Source organism: Monopterus albus, unplaced genomic scaffold (genome assembly GCF_001952655.1).
Source record: "Monopterus albus unplaced genomic scaffold, M_albus_1.0 scaffold65.1, whole genome shotgun sequence".
Lineage (NCBI taxonomy): Eukaryota > Metazoa > Chordata > Actinopteri > Synbranchiformes > Synbranchidae > Monopterus > Monopterus albus.
The window spans coordinates 3,218,518-3,237,753 of record NW_018127945.1 but is presented as its reverse complement, the minus strand read 5'-3'; the positions used below and the strand labels follow the sequence as shown (position 1 = coordinate 3,237,753).

Sequence of the window (19,236 nt, the reverse complement as noted above, 5' to 3'; positions counted from 1 at the left end):
CAGTTCAGAACTGCACAATATATAGATATGTTGATGTCACCACCTAGAGACGAAAAAGTTGTAGTTGCAGCAAAATTTTGGCAGTCAATCAATCTGATTTCTCCTCTCAGCCATCTATATGTGAATGAGTGAGTTTCGGAGCAAGATATAATCCAGAATCAATATCCAAGAAGAAAAGAAAAAAAAAAATGCAGCAGCAATTTTCATGTCAGCAACCCAAGTATCATTTAACTGAAGTCAATCAAACCCACCTTGTGCACAAACTCCAGCTTCTCCCCTCCACTGGTGAGGTGGTAAGTGTAGATAAAACCACCGCCCACTGACTTGGGGTTGAGAATCATGTCTCTGGCAACACCTACCAAAACATACCAATCATCTCCTGTGTTGGTGAAACGACACACTGCCACGCTGAAAAATATTAAACACAGGAAAAGGGGAAAAAGGGTGAAATATGACCCACAGTGTAACACACTATCAAAAATGTAAAAACCATATTTCCTCCTAACATCAGGTCCACTAAAACATTTGAGGCTGCTACACAATCAGCAGAGTGAGACCATGATAAGTTTGCACTCAGTTCAACAGTGAGCCAAGCCTAGCCTTCCCTGTTGTATATTTATGGTTTGCTGTTAATACTCCAGCAGCAGTAAGTGCCTCATACCATCTTGTAACGTTTGATAGTATGTCAGTATCTCTTTATTCTTGCTCAAGTTAACCATTAGCACAAGGTTAACTGTTAGTGTTAGCAGTGAGCCTAACACAGCTTAAGATAATACTAGGTGTTAAACACCAGTAACTAGTTGCGCATTAGCATGTCAGTATCTTTTCATTTTTTAAATTTAATTCAAAAGTTAATCTAGCCAAAAAGCCAGAATCCAAAAACATAGCTAACGAGCTGTTAATAATGGTACGTGTCTCACACCATCTCAGTGTTAGCTAAATAGTGATTATATAGTGTAAAGAAGCTCCAGGGTCTGGTTTACATCCAAAAACTGTACACTCTGGCATATTCACTGTCAGACAGCTTTAGCAAACACTCACTCCTGTCACTCAAAAGTTATCTCTAGCTGATCCAAGGACAGAGGTTTTGGGTATCAGGTTTCAGCAGTCGCTGTTGAACCCTGCATTTGCATAATAAGCTGTGATTGGCTTTAAGATTTGTGTTACAAATTTGGTTTACTTGGTGGACATTTGACATCTGGATTTCTGGGAAGCGAACTGACACTGCCCTCTTCAGCAGAATAATGTGAAAACACCCTGTTAGTGACAAACTGTGCACATACACCTGTCAGTACAGTAGATGTCTGCCATTTTAAGGCATAAAACATAAAAACCCATGTTTTTGAGTTTAGGAGGTCTTTAAAGTGCTTGAGGTCAGTGTGAAGAAAATATCCTCTAATCTGTTCTGGCAGGCCTAAACAATGCTGCTAATACAGTGAGCCAGGAAACAGCCTGATTAGAATTTGAGAGTTTTGCTGGGAGTTTTGGTGGCTGACTGTCAATTAGTGTAAAAGTAACAAATAGGGTCAGACTCTGGAATACATTACCTGATTTACCACTACCCCACCCACACAACACTTCAAATTCAAAGCTATCACATGCCATCATATGAGGCTTTCCTCCAGCTCTAAGTGCTTGCATTTCAAATTTTAAATACTGACACTTTTGAAAATTATCAAGGCATCTTTAATTATTCTTGCAAGAAGGAGCACTACATCAACACCCAAGAAGTCTTTGACAATACTGCTAAGAGGAGCAATCTCTGTGAGAGCTACTTATAGTATTCATTGCAGTTTTATTACTCTTTGTTCTGCCAGGCAAGCATTTGTCCCCTCCATTCGTGGGGTCAGGTCACCATGTGTGTTTTCTTATCAGGAGATTGCTCATGTCCTGACTTCCCAACCTAAAGAGCAATCAACTTTTACAAGCAGTTTCCCAACTTCTTTAAGCTAAACAGCAGCCTTTTACAATGAGTGCACAATATTTGTTCATGGTAAACATTAGTTACACACAAGAAGGAAAGCTATGTCCAGTATTTTTCCATCAATAATGCTCTAAGCTTCACTACAATCACCTGTAAACAAGCCCCCACTTTAACAGAAGGCGGAGCACTGGTTCAGTGTCCCTGACTCTCTTTCCCAAGCTTTGGTTTGATACCCACACTTGTGTTTTTGCCATCCACCTGTCTGTTCATTCACTCCTTATCTGAAGGCAATTCTCTACTCCTCCACATGGACAAAGCTGAGAAATTGATCCTGCTCACCTGAATGCAGCTTCGTTCTGCTCCAGCTGCACCTGGTCCAGCGTTGAACCCTGTATGGGGTTGACAAGACGAACCAGTGATGCCCACTGCCCTGCTCCAGCTTTAGGTGCACCAAAGATGGCTTCTGGTAGATTCTCATTGAGGAAGGCAGCAGCCATCTCTGCAGCTAGTTCTCTTTCATCCTCACCAGCAGCCTCCACCATCTCCTGCAGGGACAATGGCAATACACAACATTAGCGGTCAACTGAGGAGACACCATGGCATTTTGACCATCTAGAGCCATCTGCCTTTTTCAGAGATCCCAGTATAGTACGATTAAGGTGACCCTTCATTCCCACAGCTTATTTACATCAAAACAAACAAAGTCAAGAGAATGCCACACAAGTAGACAGCAGTCAGCATCCCAGTAGTAGAGGCCTGACACACATGCTTCAGAAAATACAATAGTAGGTGGGTAAGATACAAGTATAGAGACACTTTTGCTAATCTTACACAACTGCTGTCATAGTACTACATTAAATAATTATGTAATATACTATCTCAGTATCTCTATATTTCATTAGGTGACCTGGTATTAATAAGGAAAAGATAAAAGCACACAGCAAACATTTAACTGCAATACAGCACAGACTATGGCTCACTCTGAAACTATAACAGGAAGTAAAGAGAGTAGACAAAATTTTATAAATCTACCGCTTTTAATTTTCATATGAAAGCTAAAAGTTCCAAAAATAAGGCAAAACACACTGGGGTATGGCTCACCACTGCTTCTGTTAAAGCTGCAGTGAACTGTGAAAAACTGGTCTTTGGCCAAACATAACTGCTCACCCCTACTCTGACCCCACACAATCAATCTCCATAACCGAAACCCTGAGCTATAGTCAGGCCTTAAAGTTACCGAAATGTGAGAAAAGTGGTCTTAGCACTCAGCCTGTGTGGTCTCCGAGTACACACAACACTGGAAGAACAAAAGTGTCTGTTACATATGATTAAGTCTTTCTTTTTAAACTCTAACCTGGAAAAAAAATAACTGACCTAACTAACACACCACTTCACTGCTTTAATCAATGCATTACTGTTCACAGAGCAGATTTTAGGCTTTAGGCATAATTTATTTGGCTCTGCATTTCATACCTCAGCCATTTGTTGCTTTCTTTGAGCTTTGGTTGCCTCAGTGTAGGCGTTGTGGTCAGTCTCAATCAAAATTAGGTTGTTGGTCTCCGGGTGGATTACAAATTTCCTGGGTGTATACTGGAGAGGAAAGGCCACTTGGTTGAAGACGGCTCCTAGTTTTTCCAAAGCCAAGATTCTGTCAGTCAGATAATGAGAAGAAAAAAAAAGGGGGGGGGGGCTATAAATCATTTTTAATTTGGGAGGCAGAGCAAAGCTCCACTGAGCTGTTCTGTCTGTCCAACCACAGATACTTAATTTACAGGGCAACATAGACTTTCTGTTTGTCACACCACAACACTAAACACCAGATGTATTATAAAATGACACAAAACAACTGTCTTCAACCTGCTTCTAGTTGTCAGTTGTCTTCACTGTTAGCAATAAAATAGTCTCAGTACTTGTGGTGTCCATGTACCATATCCATAGGCCTGACACACAGATATTTATGAACAGATGCAAGTCACTGAAAAAATCAGACTTTGAAGTCTTGATGAAATTGTGGTTTTCAAACATGTGCTTATTGTTGACTGAGGAACAAAATTGCCATTTAAAGCTAATGACAAATACTGAGGAACAAAATTGCCATTTAAAGCCAATAATGGCAAACATTCAGGACAGTAGGCATGCAACTAATTGTCTTATGGCTGTCACACTTGCAGTCTATATGCCAGAATATGTATATATTCAGTCTATATGTCCTTCCTAAACTTTTTCAGGACTTTGAAATGATTAAAAACAGACTGCCAACATTGTATGTAAACAGCAGTGTGCATCCATACCTCAGTGTGTTGGTGGAGATGGCCACTATACCTTCTGGACATTGCTCAGAGGCAAAGCCAGAGGCATACTCCAGAGTCTCATATGACAGAGGGGTCAGGTGGAAGCGGGACTGATACGAGTAGCTGAGCCAGGAGCGACTGGACATTGCCAGAACCTGTCAGAATAGACAGGCGACAATTATACAGCTACAACTACATTATTTTCACAACAATCTACCTATTAACTTATTACACAAAAAGTTATTAGGTCTTATAAATGACCCAAAAACACAAAACAAATCCCTACAGGTTTTGAGCTAAAAATGACTTGCTCGGTGTGATCAGCACTTTCATGAAATCAAACAAATGCATCGTTTTATGAGACAGTGGTGCGGTGGGTAGAGCGGCAGTCTCCCAACTGGAAGGTTGGAGGTTCGAATCTCGGTGCCTGCAGTCCACATGTCAAAATGTCCTTGGGCAAGAGATTGAATCCTCCCAAGTTGCCCGTGATGGCGGCACGTATGCACGCAGCGGCCCGGGGCCCTCAGCTCCAAACAAAATTTCGGTGTACGTGTTACAGTGACAATACAATGTACTTCTTCTTACACTGAAGATGTATTAGCATATTCTATTTCAAAATTAATTGTATGTAAATGTACGAGTCACATACAGCTTCCTGCCCCTGCATCTTGACTCGGAAGAGTTTGACAGGTCGGGACCCCAGATAGCGTGTTCTGGTATCTGACAGGTCACCTGTCACTGGGTCCAAAACTGTCCTCAGCAGCACACCATTCTGGGAAAGAGCATCAAAAACAAACACACCATACTGAATGACATGATCTAAAAGCTACAGTGATACACAGTACATGACTACTGCCATTATAGCAAAACAGCCTTTTTCTTCAGGAACACTAAAAATCTGATGAAATAAGACAGGGGTTTTCAACCAGTGCGCTGCGGCTCCCTGGTGGTCTACGCAGGCAGTGCAGGTAGTCCGTGATAATGTAATTTCCCCATGCAAATCACTATTCATTTTACGTATTTTATTAATAAAATTCATGCAAATATATAATATTTAGCAAAGCCAGGGTGACTTTCGAGATTAAAATAGTACTGTCTATCTACTACACAACAGTGGTCCTCAGAGTGCTTGTTAGTCACAGTGGTAGTCCCTGGGTCACAATCAGTTGAAAACCACCGCATTAAGATGAATGCGAAATTTTACCTGTAGACCTATGTTAAGGTAGAGAAAGCCGAGGGTTCCTTTTTCTCCAAGTTCATCCTGTTTCTCGACGCCTCCCATCTCTACAATACACAGGCTCTCTGGCTGGGCTGGCAGGGCCTGCATACTCAGCGGCTGTAGGCAGTCCTGAACACAAAGAAGATTCAGACAACTCTGAACACACATAACAGTGTCAATACAGTGTATGCACACAAACATGGAGATTAAAAAGTGCTCTCCTCCTCACATATACAGTAAAACAGCACTGGAAATCATCTATTGGGATTGGGTTAACTGTAGGGACATTGAAGTCAAAATTTAATGCTTGTCAGAGACTGGGAAATATGACATCCTTGATACACGCTAATAAAATATAAACTAAATCTACCAGGACTGTGGTAAACAGTTTAGTGTTCTCACCATTTATATCCCTGTACCAACTAACAGGCATACAGCTTTTTTTTACTAAATCCTGGATGTCTATCAAGAAACACTTGGAAGCTTTGTTTCTCTGTTTTCTCATTTAACAAAGAACATAGTCAGTCTGATGAATGTAATGTGGATGTGACTGAGAGCCAATGTTAGCAGCTTAATTGCACTGCATAATTTCAGGAGTTTCAATTACAGTAATTCTGTAATCTTACACCTAAAAAGAAAATTACATCATCTCCCCCATCTTCAGCCAGTTATGTAGTTTTATATGAGCTTTGTAAACTCCTTAACTTGATATCAAATATAAAAGTAATGACAAGCACATGTTAATAAATCCTGACAAGTAATATTCTCAAACGGTTGAGGACTAACAATGCACAGCTGGACATTAGCATTTAGTCATTTGATTTGGCTGACAGGCAAATATATAGACTGCCTTTCTTTAAGTTATTATTTTAGCTGTATCTCATCCTGAAGCAAGACTCTGTAGTGAACCTAAAAATAAAGTGAGGGTAAGAGAAGATGGGAAAAGAAAAAGACTGCATACTGGGTATGTCTATTTCAAGCAGGTGATTCATGTCATCGTTTCACACTAGATGCTGGTGCATTTATTTGGCTGCTAAATAGCTCTGGAGCAGGATAACTATTTCAACAAGTGTCTATGTCTATTCATACCGATGGGTCCAGGGAAATGATTCGGACAGTGTTGTCAACCAGTCCCACAGCCAGGAACCGGGAGCGCTGCTCACCAGGTGGAACGTTGGCCAGGCTCATACACACCACATCTGCAGACATCTCCTTCCTCTCTGTGTACTCATTCAGCTGGCCGGACTAGAGATATTAAGGAGGGGGAAACAAAGAGTGACAGTATTACTGACTTTTAGTTTTCAATATTAGTTATTAGCTGTACTTAAGTGCATCTCTGCAGTAAATACAAATTATTAGGGGAAAAAAATTGTGCTGTCATATCCAAGGTTGTAGTTTAACCCTCCTGTTATGTTGCGGGTCAAATTGACCCACGAACATAACTGCTGAGCAGGCATCACCTGAGAAATGAACATAACAGGAGGGTTCCCTCCTGTTATGTTCATTTCTTCATATCAAATATTTTTCTCATTTAAAGCAGTTATGTTCGTGGGTCAATTTGACCCGCAACATAACAGGAGGGTTAACAGGTACTGGGTTTTTCTATAAATGTCATCAATGACAATTTTGATAATACTCCATTTCTGTGGAAATCTTTAATTTTAAAAGTACACAGTATACACACAAAGCAACATCCTTCTTACCGGGTCCATTTCAAAGTAGACCAGCTCCCCTCCAGTGAGGGCAATAACCACCTGCCGCTGGTTCACAGCGCAGCGGACAATTGTTTTTTTACCAGGAGTTTTCCACTCATTCACACGCTTGTCTGCTCGGATGTGACGGATCCCATCTGGGTACACCTGTGCGGACAAACAGGGTAAGAGAAGAATGCCTCAAGAAGGAAAGAGAAAGACACTACACACTGGGTTGGTCTGTTTCTTGTTGATGCAACTTTGTATTCACTATTTTCTTCTCCCAACATACCATCTTGTATACTGTTGTTAATGTTTACAGATACAGAAACATAAAACCCAGAGCACTGAGGGATTCATTACAGACACCATGTTAGCTGACTAGAGATTTTTAATACAATTTATCTGTGTATTATAAAGACTATTTTAACAAACGTATTTTTATTTCATTTACATGAGAAACCATCCTTGAAGACAGATTATTTTTTTGTTTGTGAAGTAATAATAAAATTAAAAAAAATGTCAGGACTGCTTGCTTGTGATGTTAATACTTTAGATAATACTGAAACAACAGGCACAGCATCCTCAAGAGCATGAATGACAATGATGCTGAAGACACATTTCACTCACCTGCACCAGAGCGTCTTCACCGAGCAGTGAGCAGGAGAGAGTGGGCGTTGTTCCCAGAAACCCAGAATCTGTCACCTCCTCCACAGTCTCCCCGATAGACAGAACCAGAGTAGCATTGACGAAAGATACAATGATGTAGGCATCAAACTCATCTAATGAAAAAATGGAAGAAAAACAAAGACAAATGAGTAATGATTGAAGTGTTGATTGAATGAGATTAATCTGAATATTATAACTGAAAATTCTGTCAGCCTTAAGGTGAACTGCTGAGAAAAAAAAATTATCAGCAACACAACATACTGTACCATCTCTGGTGGCATTTTCATTGACTGGGACATCAATGTAAATGAATGAAATTTATGAGAAGCTAGGAAAAAAAACCAGGAGAGTTGTACCTTCCACATGCCTGCGTACTGTCCACACGGCATTGGGATTACCAGGCAGCTCAGACACAGCCATCTCAGACACCTGAGACAGATCGATAGAGAAGGAAGCGGGGATAAAACACAAAACAGAGAAAGAGGGTTTAACGTTGAACATATTAGATATCACAGATTCTATCACTGCCTGAAAAGTCAGGAGGAATCTATTATACTGTGTTTGAATGTGGGATCTGAGGCCTGTCTCATGCAATCTACAACAATATGGATTTTATTGTATATCAGACACATATCTATTTAGTCACAAAACCCACTCAAAGGTGGATGTGCTATTGAAGTACATGACAACATAAAGATAATGGGCATCTAAACTGCTGAAAACACAGTTCTACACTGTCTGTACTTTTGCAATAAAACCTTAAGCTCCTTAGGTTATGTAATACTCCTTCCCTCTTTAATAAAATGCACAAACAGATGTAGAGTGTTGAGAGAGCCCAAGAGTTCCAGTCGATTAAATCCCACAGACTTTGTTTGATTGACAGTTGAGCTGATTGTAGACTGCCGTGTGTGTATGTAGTAACATTTGATAATGTCTTGAGTATAAAGCTGAACTGACGTCAGCACATCTTTATAGTGTTAGTGCACGCACTGAGCACAGATCACTTAACAGGACAAACATCTTCTCTGCAGGTGATGCAGCATGACTTTGAGAGTCTACTCACAGGTGTGATCTGTACTCATGAGACTAAAAGTGTAAACAGATACAGAACCTGAACCAAAACACCTACCAACCAGCGCACAACCACTGCTTGTTTGTGTCATGTTGATACCAAGGCTGAGAAAAGAAGCCAATGCAGAAGTGTTAAAACCTGCATTTCCCCAAACAGCCACTTGAGGCTGGCTCCAAAAGGGAGCCAGTTCACATAGACTCCCATGTTAGAATGACCAACTTTACAGTTGAAACAAACATGTTTACAGCCTGGTACAAAAAACAGTTTTGGTCTCTAGAGCTAATTTCCCTTCTATGACAACTGATAAAGCTGTCACTTTTGCCAAAAAAAATCACATTCAAAAGATTTTCAAACTGTTATGTAATTCATTCTAATCCAACCCACATAATATAATACAGCCTCAAAATGTCTGTTGCACTTATTGACATAGAGCACATTTTTGGATTTGAATAGGTCATTAAAGTTAGAATTTTCTTTTTTATTTTTTTACCATTTTTGAGTGAATGTTTGAAATTGAGGAAAAATTGACAGCCCTACTGTACGAGGTTGAATTTTTATATAATTCGCCTGTTTAAATTATATCGATGCTAAAAATTATGCATATTTAAAAGCGCGGTTGCTTTGAGTGACAGGTGGGAGGGTCCTGCCACAGGTGGCTAGCTGCTAGCATATAGTAAGCTCCACTCATGCACCACCTCTGGCCAGACTTGAGCTTCAAAACCACTCTTCAGAAAACCAATGGGTGATGTCACAGAGGGTTTGTTCATCTTTCATACAGTCAGCTGAAAAAGTGCATCGAGTGACTCTTCAACTTTGAGACACACTCCACTTTTTCTACTTTTACAGGCAGCTCTGTGTGTGTTGCTCCTTGTGCCTGCATATGTTACAAAAAGTGTGTGTACCTCCAGTCCATGTCTAAGGACCCTCATAGTAGACCGGGGTCCCCGTCCACAGGCCGCATACAACTGAGGTGTGTCTTCATTGGCCAAATCAGCAATCTGTTATAAGCAGGTAGAGAGTAGATGATGAGGCAACAAGACTTTGTTACAGCAGTGCAGCTAGCATTAATTTATAGGTCCCACTGTCATGACAGTGTAAGAGCAAGCAACCATAAACACACTGACCTGACAAGACATGATGGGTGATAGGTTCTCCTGTTCATCTACCAGCACCAGATTTTTGAGTGGCCGGGGCTGGAAAAAGAAGGTGTCTCCCTCTTCCAGCGGCATTGCAGAAGAGAACTCTGGCTCGTCGTCATCATCACCCAAGTGGGCGATTTGGTAAAGGTAACTGATAGGGGAAGTATGACATCAACAAAAGAAGTTTGATGGAAAAAAAGCTAACAAAAGGTTTTAACCTGTAAGGGGAAAATAATGTACAAAAGCATAAAAGGAGCCATATTCCTACAATGGCTATTAAAATAGATTCCGTGAGAGAGGAAGAGAAGAAAGTAAATGCAGAGTCATGTATAGCCTAAGACTTACTGGTTTCCAAACTCTGAAGCCACAAACAGGAAGCCGGTCTTGAGGACACACATGGCTGCTGCCACAGGGATTGTGTCAAAGTACTTCAGCCTGATTTCTGTCACCTACAAAGCCACACAGACTTACTCAAAATATACACTCTTTGACAGGGCTATACCATACAATGCAAAGCAGGTGACTCAAAAAAACATAATAGATTACCCAACATATCAATTTCTAGAGCAAATGCTACCCTTTCATCATTGCTCACCATTTCTTCATCTGTCTCCAGGGTAACCTTAAAGATGTCTCCCTGCTCAGTCTGGGCCAAGAAGAAGAACATGGACTTGGTCTTGTGGGTGGCTGAGCAGACAAATATCATGCCCCGCTCAGGGTCATCCAGGTCATTCTGTAGGATGGGGCAGATGACAAAAATTACTAAAAATAAATGTGCATACAGAGGACAAAAAGAGCAGACAAGAGATAAAATATAGAGTGGGTGTAATGACCTAAATCATAACATCTTCCAAATAAACATACACCAATCAGCCATAACATTATGACCACCTGCCTAATACTGTTTACATAGGAGTCAATGCAGCAGTTGGTTGGCACTCGTGTCACTCTGCAGCTCACTGTGCATCTTCTGTTAATCCATTTGCTTCCACAGTTCTACTGTCAGGAAGAGCAGAGATGCGTCTACAATTCAGTGAAAAACTGAGGTAAAAGGAGTGAAAACTGTGGTCATGAGGACAAGTTAGAGAGAATTTTTTTTGATAAATTCAACAGCCTCATCACTCTAGATGTGATATCACCACTACAGCCCCTGACTCTTTCTCTTCATAGAGACCAATGGACAGTATTTTTCATTTACAACCATTTTAACAAAGATTAAAATAAATTTTAATCTTCTGAAAAGTACAAAGTTTAATCTACAGTAGGTCAACCTCATCATCAGTGGGCATCCATGACCCTGTCTCCAGTTCACCATGTGTCCTTCCTTAGACACTGTTGGTAGGTACTAACCACTGCAGACCAACAACACCCACCAAGACCTGCAGTGTGGGAGATGTTCTGACCCAGTCATCTCACCATCAGTTTGGCCCTCATCAAAGTCACTTGCCTATTTTTCCTGCTTTCAACACATCAACTTGAGGACTGTAACAGATAGTCAATGTTATTCACTTCACCTGCCAGTGATCATAATGTTATGCCTGATCGGTGTATGAATCTGTACTGAATTACATTACAACTCATAAAATGACAATTTCAGTAGGATGATGTCATCAAAGATACTCAAACCCTTGCAAGAAATGTGTGGTGGAGTTGACCAAGATAAAGCTAAACAAAAAGTGTTTCGACTCACCCTGCGCCGTGGGATGGGACAGCGAATATCAGGTTGGTCTCCAAAATTCTTGTAAGTGATGTAGTTTTCAGAGCAGATCAGAACTCCACTGGGCCCATCTGAACCACCAGGAACTATACAGAAAGGTTTTAGTGGGATTATTTTAATTGTTAAAAAAGTGGAGTACAAAAGCAGGATAGGCTTCATTTTCCAATCCAATGCATCCCCTTAGTACACTGTTTATAAGTCTGTCTTAAACTCATGTGCTGAGATCAGAGATGTTAAATCTTTCTCCAGTGAGTGAGTCAGAGAAGAGACATGACAAACTCATCATATCTACAACACTTTGATGCTTGATACAAAGCTTCTGTAATTTAACTTGACTTTAACTTAACTTAATGTTTTTACGCTAAATGCCCTTCCTGACGCAACCCCCTCTATTTATCCGGGCTTGGGACCGGCACAGAAGTCACTGGCTTGTGGCTAGATTGCTTCTGTAATTTACCAAACAACTCAAACCTTAAAAAGTTCCATATTTACCACCACCAAGGCTAGGGGTTATGTTTGTGCTGGCATTTGTTGGTTTGTTTTTCTTTTTTTTAACAGCATTACCTCAAAAAGAAATTTTTTTGGAGAGGTGGGGGTATAGCCCACTGAACAACTAATAAGATGGTACTGATCCCTATCATAATTTGGAAAAGGAATATTTTTAAAGATTATTAACCACTGTGAGTGCTGGTATGGCTGTTGACTGTATGTGAGCCCCTTTGTAGCTGTGCTACTGAGCACATACTGTCATGACCTTACCTCATAGTCCATTTCTGTGCTACTGAGCACATACGGAATCACATCCCTGGGTCAGCGACAGCTGCCTGTTCACTGTCAACAGGGCTTTTTGAGCACGATTCAGATCCCTATATGATCTCAGTCTCACATGACAATGATTCTGCCATATTTGCATTAGCAGTGAGATCCCTTGCATCAGCCTAAGCCAGGTGTCGGCAAGTTGGTGTGGCCTCGGGGCATTTTTTCCTACGTCATCAGATGGTGGGCCATCAATATATTATATCAATATATTTTGAAATTTAAGGGTTATATATACATAACAATATAAGCATTGTGCTGACTTGTAAAAGTAAATGAGTAAACTAATAAAATAATTACATAAATAAAGAAATATTATTCCCGCCCCCTCATCTGCAAATGTTGTTGTCGCTATTTGCGTAGTTACAATTGGCTCCACATTTAAGCTAGCAAGTAAACAATGTCGCTTTCGAAAGGCCTAAAGAGGAAAGTTGACAATGAAAACAGAACATATAAAGAAGAATGGAAGGACAGGTATGCTTTCATCCCACCTTGTTTTGTGAACGCCAAGCCTGTGTGTCTCATCTGCTCTGAGGATTACAGCACACTCAAGAAGCTTGCTTTTTTATGTGCTTATATGTTTCCTTCCACCTACACCTGTGAGGCAACTTTCCCGTCAATGAATGCCATAAAGATGCAGGAGAGAAACCGAGTGACGCATAAAAACTTGCTGATGGGCTGAGGCAGACTGTCCTACTTTGCTTTTCCACCTTATTTTTCCTCTATTGGTCTATTTTTATAGGAGGGATGGGCTGTGCTCCTCTCACTCACACAGCTAAGCAGAGGACGTGAAGTATCACTTCATAAAACAACAGTCACCCAGTAGCGGAGACTTCTAAGCAGTTTATCAAACAGCTGTTGAATAAGCACACCACCACCTTGCAAAAATGTGACATCACCGCTTTGCCCGTAGACCGCTCAATGAAGTCCCTGTTTAACCCATATACCAACTAGTGAATATCTGTCATATCTACTCTTTTTTCTTGAATAACTTTCAAACTAATAATAATAATATCAGTATCATTCCAAATTATGAGGTCAAACTATTATGGGAATATTGTTATGGCTTTATGATGAGGAAACTGAGTCACCCTTTGGCAGAGGCTGCACACTCTCAGTGCTGTCTAGTCTACAGATGTTTCCAGTATCAGTCCTGACAGTCTTCTACGGCAACTTTATTCTACTTTGTGTATGTGCTGGTTTCCTCTACAGCTAACTACTGAAGCAGATAGGCATTTCAGTCCTAAGGTGTACAAACGTGCCCCCAAATGCTTACCAGTGATCAGGAAATTTCCGTGCTCTTCCAAAGCTTCACTGTACTTGCGAACGACGTGATTCAAGCCGAGGTCCAGCTCATAAAAGGTAAGTGTCTGCTGTGTGTTGGCAGCAGCTTCTCCTGTCGGGTCACTGTCAGCTTCCTGGAAAAAGAAATTATCAACACACCTCAACAGATGTTGGAAAAATTAATCCATTGTGAGGAGTTGGAATATTGATATTAAAGAAAGATAAAAAATAAAAAAAGTCAGAATACTAGAGCATACTTGTTACTACTGACACTTGAAAATTAATCTCGTGCCGAGATCAAAGATGTTAAATCTTGCTCCACTGACAGAAGAAACTCATCACATCTACAATGCACTTAATGTGTGATCTTACAAGCCTGTGTGTATTATTTTAAGGAATTATCTTGAGCTGTCATGACCTTACCTCATAGTCCATTTCTAAGCAGGCAAACATGGGATTTTCAAAGCCGACATCAACTCCAACTACATGGTAGACCAGTGTGTTTGCTTTATGTGCTTCCAGTGGAGAGGAGATAGTCAGTCTTGCAGCTGCATCTCTGTTCAGAATATAAACCAGTTTCTGCTTTTCTATTGCTCCTAGACAAGGGAAAGACAAAGGGCATAGAAAAAGGTTAATTTCATTTCACTTTTGGTTGTGTAATATAAATATACCAGCCATTCCTTAAAAAAAAAAAGAAACCCTGTAATGTTAGGAAACACTATACAGCACATACAGTAACATACATTTTTTAAAAATTGCACCATTATTCACAGAAAATCAAAGATCTCCGATTATACATAAGATCTATTATTCCATAAATCATGATGAGGCCAATTACAGGAGGGAGATGTACCAACTGGTCCAGTAGTGCAAGGACAACCACCTCTTCCTCAATGTGGGGAAGACTAAAGAGAGACTTCAGGAGAAAACCTATAAAGCATCCCCCACTGACCATTGATGGTGCTATTGTGGAGAGAGTGAACAGCACCAAGTTCCTGGAAGTGCACATCTCTGAGGACCTCTCCTGGACCAACAACACAGTATCACTGGCCAAGAAGGCTCAAACATGGCTCTACGTCCTCCACAAACTGAGAGATAGCGCCCCACCCCCCATCATGCGCTATTTCTACCGGGGCGCCATTGAGAGCGTCACCACTGGCTGCATCACGGTGTGGTACGGAGGCTGTACTGCCTCCTGCCGAAGGACTCTGCAACGTATAGTGAATACAGTCAGTAAGATCTTCAGCGCACCTCTGCCCTCCCTCATGGACATTTTTAACATCTACCTCAGCTGCAGAGCCCTCAGCATTGCTGACGACACCTCCTACTCCTCACACTCCCAACTCAGACATCTGCCTTCAGGGAGACAGTACCGGAGTCTCCAGGCCCACTCCACCAGACCTACAAACAGCTTTATCCACCAGGCTGTGAGGATGCTGAATGCTGTCCATTGTTTTTTTTGTCATAGCCTATTGGTTGTACTGCTTTTATCCCAATTACTTTAATCCTTTTTCTTATTCTATTTTATTCTACTTTTTATTCTACTTTTATTCTATATAAGTTCCTAAATGGCATAGCACTCATTACTAGGAGAGAGCAAAACGGTATTTCAATTTTCTGTATGTCCTGCACATATAGTGAACTGACAATAAAAATCTTTGAACCTTTGAAATCATGCCCATCTACAAAGTAGAATGTATCTACAACCACCACTAGGAGCAAAGTCAAAGATCTGTTCGTTTTATTAAAATATTGATGTGAATTTGTACCTATCATAACAGCTCTGCCTTTTGGGTCAACAGCCAGGAACTGTCCAGGGACAATACGTCGGCAGCCACTTTTCCCAAACGTTTCCTGGTGGATCTTCTCAAACATGTTTTTCGATGGATGATATTCCAGGATTACAATACGGCCACTGTCACTTCCCACAACAATGTAGTCTACAAAACACACACAGACATCAATACAACATACAGTAGTGTGAGATATGACAAAGGTGTCCTTCTCTTAAAATACAAGCACAGTGGCTAACTCTGCACAAACTTTAATTATAAAATCCATGTTTGTTTTCACCAACACAAGTAGAACTAGTTACACACCTTTGGTTCCTCCAGTGAGTCTGAAGGCCATCAGGGATCTTATTATACCAAACACCTCTACTGTGAGTAGAGTGTGCACCTTTCCTGTGTTGGCATCTGGCCGCAGTAATTCCAAGATCTTTCCCCTGGAAACAACAATCTCCTGCATCTTGGTTCCTACCAAAACACAAACCTTCTTTCAGCATTCAGCACATGTTACATAGGTGTTTGAAAATTAGGAATCGGTTTAATGAGATTTTTCACTAAAATCTGTTTTTCATTCACAGAGAAAAATTGCCACAGTGATTTCAACATCATTAACATATGTCTGTGTTTGCATGTCCTGACAACTACTGCATGGATAGGTGTACTTAAATAATACTAAAATCGCCAAATAGCATTAACTTCAAATCAAACAGGGACAGAGAGCAGGAAGAAAAGGACAGATAAAAGCATCCTGAGCAAACCCACCTGAGAAGTTTCCATGGATGGCATGAGTGATGCCAGTGGCACGCTGCAGGGTCAGGTTGTACAGAAACATGGCTCCCTATCACTATACACCTAACGAGGTTATTCAGGGGCAGCAAACAGAGCGCTCGGCCCGGCTCAAAACTGTAGAGGAGAGGGAAGGAAAAGTTATAGTGAAAGCGAACAATTCTGTAAATGCTATAAACAGGTTCTCCCATAACGTTAGCTTTTCACGGCTCTACTATGAGTGATGAGGTGCCTATTTGGGACGGACATTCAAACTGACCTAGTACACCAGAGAGGAAGTAAGTTAACGTTACTGTGGAATAATTAACTGCGTTACAAACTAATGACTTCCTCACATTTAAGCAGTAAGAAGTTACCGGAGGGTTCAAACGGCTGCTGGACACACAACCTCAGGTGTTAATGTTGCAGTTTATACGCCTGCAACGTTGAACACTGCTAACGTTAGCCTACAAGTAGCTAGCTAGAATACTAACTTTACGCTTAACAATTTATTTTTATTAGGTAATGTAGCTGGTGTAAAGTACAATATTAATTAGGTTTGCCCTGACAATTTTAGTAGGTAAGAACTATGCTGACTTGTAAAAACTCGACTTATATTCAACGGGATAAGACACCGATCATACAAAGCGTTACTTTGCCTGGCGCATCCTCTATTTTCTTGCTATACCACTTAAGATCGTACACTCACTTTATATGCATACGATTACGGACAAGCTGCACGTGTGTACAGTGAAATATTTACCAGCGTGGTTAATAAGATGACTTTGATTTCAGATGGATAACGTTTCATTTATACCAACAAAAGCTCTACAACTCCGGAAAGGCAACGATGAACCGCCGTTTGTGGGTCCTTCTTCAGCCAAAGTGTCGTCATCTGAGTGGCCTCCGAGCTGCCTGACAGAAATCTGAGATGTACTGCAGTAGCCCAAATATCCAACAGATGTCGACAAAAGCTTTAACGCCGGCTATTTCTATCCGATTTCTCTATACTGAGCTGAAAGTGGCGACCCGACTCAGGACTTTGACTGTCCTGTATGGTGTTGGACCCGGTACTTTTCACCGCGCTAACTCTGAGAGACGAAGCAGTCCAAGTAACTTCAAAACAGTGCTGATTTATTCAATGAACACAGGTAAAAATTAACATTACACGCTCAGGTATCTTTACACCTCCAACATGCACGCAGGCAGCTGAAAGATGAAAGACACTGAACCACACCAGGCCTATACATTATATCACTTTGGTTGGGCTAGCCCCATACTACTCAGAGAGACGCCAAACCATGACGTCTCCCGGTACCAGTTTTGCAGCTGGCCATAGCAGTAGTCAAAGCATGAAGAAAATCAATGTGTGATTGTTGATTATGTGGTGTGTAGCTAAAACATTCTGACATGACCTCTAATGACATGTCATGACATTAAACATAAGAAAATATTATGGCTATGACTACAGTTATACACGTCATAATAATAATAATAAACATCCTGTCTTCTAACAGTCATCAACTTTTTATCTAGTTATCCTTGACCATAAGCAACCTGCAGTAACTCATGAGAATGACTAAGCATTTAACAGACTGAGCTAGACATCCTGTCTACTCTAAACATTTCTAATACATAATGTGTCTAACCAATGTCTATTTGACTAAAAATACCTAACAATGACCAACAATGACTGACTGATTCTTTGACAATTATCTTATCTAATACTTTTGTTTATTTCTCTGCAGGGATGGTGATTCTGTTCCCTATCTTTCCAATTGTTGAACTGCCTTGCAAATTATTGAACTGCTTAGAATTATTGTACTAATAAATAATCATTGGGATGGTTTGCCTGAATTAATTTAGTTCACATCAGACCTTAACAACAACAACCCAAATGGGGTGGAGTTTTAAAGTATGATACTGTGAAATGAGGTGTTACAGTACTGAAGTATTTATAGGCTAGGCTATGGTAGATGTGACTGTAGGATACAGGCTAAACCCTATTTGTTTGTATTAACTGTATGTGTTTATCCAGGAGAATAAACCGAATGTTCTCCACTGAGCCATCCAAGGTATACTCTCAGTGGCAGGGTAATAACATGAGAGCAGACCCACCAAGGCTGGAGACTGAACAGTTCTGGAGGAGCATATGGGAGAAGGAGGCATCAGACTGCCTGGACTGACTACAAGAAGGCCTATGACTCAGTGCCTCACACATGGATTCTGGAATGCTTGGAACTGTACAACATCAACACAACTCTTAAGAACCTTCATCAAGAACTCAATGGGAATGTGGAAAACAACCCTAGAGGCCAACTTCAAAGACCTATGAATACATCAGGAAGATGGCCCCGAGTGATGACATGCTTAGTGAACACAGGCAGCAGAAACCAGAGGCACTAGGGAAGGAAGAGCAGGAATCCTCATGGAAGGACAAACCTCTGCACGGTATGTACCACCGTCAAATAGTAGAAGTGGCTGATACTGAAAAATCCTACCAGTGGCTGAACAAAGCTGGACTGAAAGACAGCACAGAGGCACTAATCCCGTAGCACAAGAACAAGCTCTAAGTACAAGATCAATAGAGGCAGGGGTCTACCATACCAGACAGGACCCCAGGTGCAGGCTGTGCAAAGATGCCCCTGAGACAATCCAGCACATAACAGCAGGGTGCAAGATGCTAGCAGGCAGGGCATACATGGAATGCCATAACCAAGTGGCTGGCATAGTGTACATAAACATCTGTGCCGAGTACAGGCTGGAAGTCCCAAAATCAAAATGACATAGACCGCCAAAGGTGGTTGAGAATGACTAAGCTAAGATCCTGTGGGACTTCCAGATACAAACTGACAAACTGGT

At 41.0% G+C, this 19,236-nt stretch overlaps 1 protein-coding gene across 5 annotated transcripts in view; it reads right to left on the bottom strand.

Annotated features, from left to right (window-relative positions):
• sf3b3 (splicing factor 3b, subunit 3) overlaps positions 1-17,402 on the bottom strand; it is a 27,644-nt gene extending 10,242 nt beyond the window's left edge. Inside the window, exons 1-21 of one of the 5 annotated variants that reach the window (XM_020604329.1) lie at positions 17,138-17,402; positions 16,372-16,512; positions 15,922-16,077; positions 15,592-15,762; positions 14,246-14,418; positions 13,815-13,956; positions 11,696-11,808; positions 10,601-10,738; positions 10,351-10,454; positions 9,991-10,156; positions 9,769-9,864; positions 8,151-8,223; positions 7,756-7,907; positions 7,138-7,293; positions 6,524-6,679; positions 5,420-5,563; positions 4,865-4,987; positions 4,216-4,370; positions 3,398-3,572; positions 2,264-2,469; positions 252-408 (exon numbers count right to left, since the gene is read on the bottom strand). In XM_020604329.1, coding sequence (XP_020459985.1) covers positions 252-408; positions 2,264-2,469; positions 3,398-3,572; positions 4,216-4,370; positions 4,865-4,987; positions 5,420-5,563; positions 6,524-6,679; positions 7,138-7,293; positions 7,756-7,907; positions 8,151-8,223; positions 9,769-9,864; positions 9,991-10,156; positions 10,351-10,454; positions 10,601-10,738; positions 11,696-11,808; positions 13,815-13,956; positions 14,246-14,418; positions 15,592-15,762; positions 15,922-16,077; positions 16,372-16,441 — 2,826 coding nt within the window. In that variant the 5' untranslated portion in view covers positions 16,442-16,512; positions 17,138-17,402. The other 4 variants (XM_020604330.1, XM_020604334.1, XM_020604331.1 and 1 more) reach the window with 4 other exon arrangements.
• Positions 17,403-19,236: the final 1,834 nt, after the last annotated feature.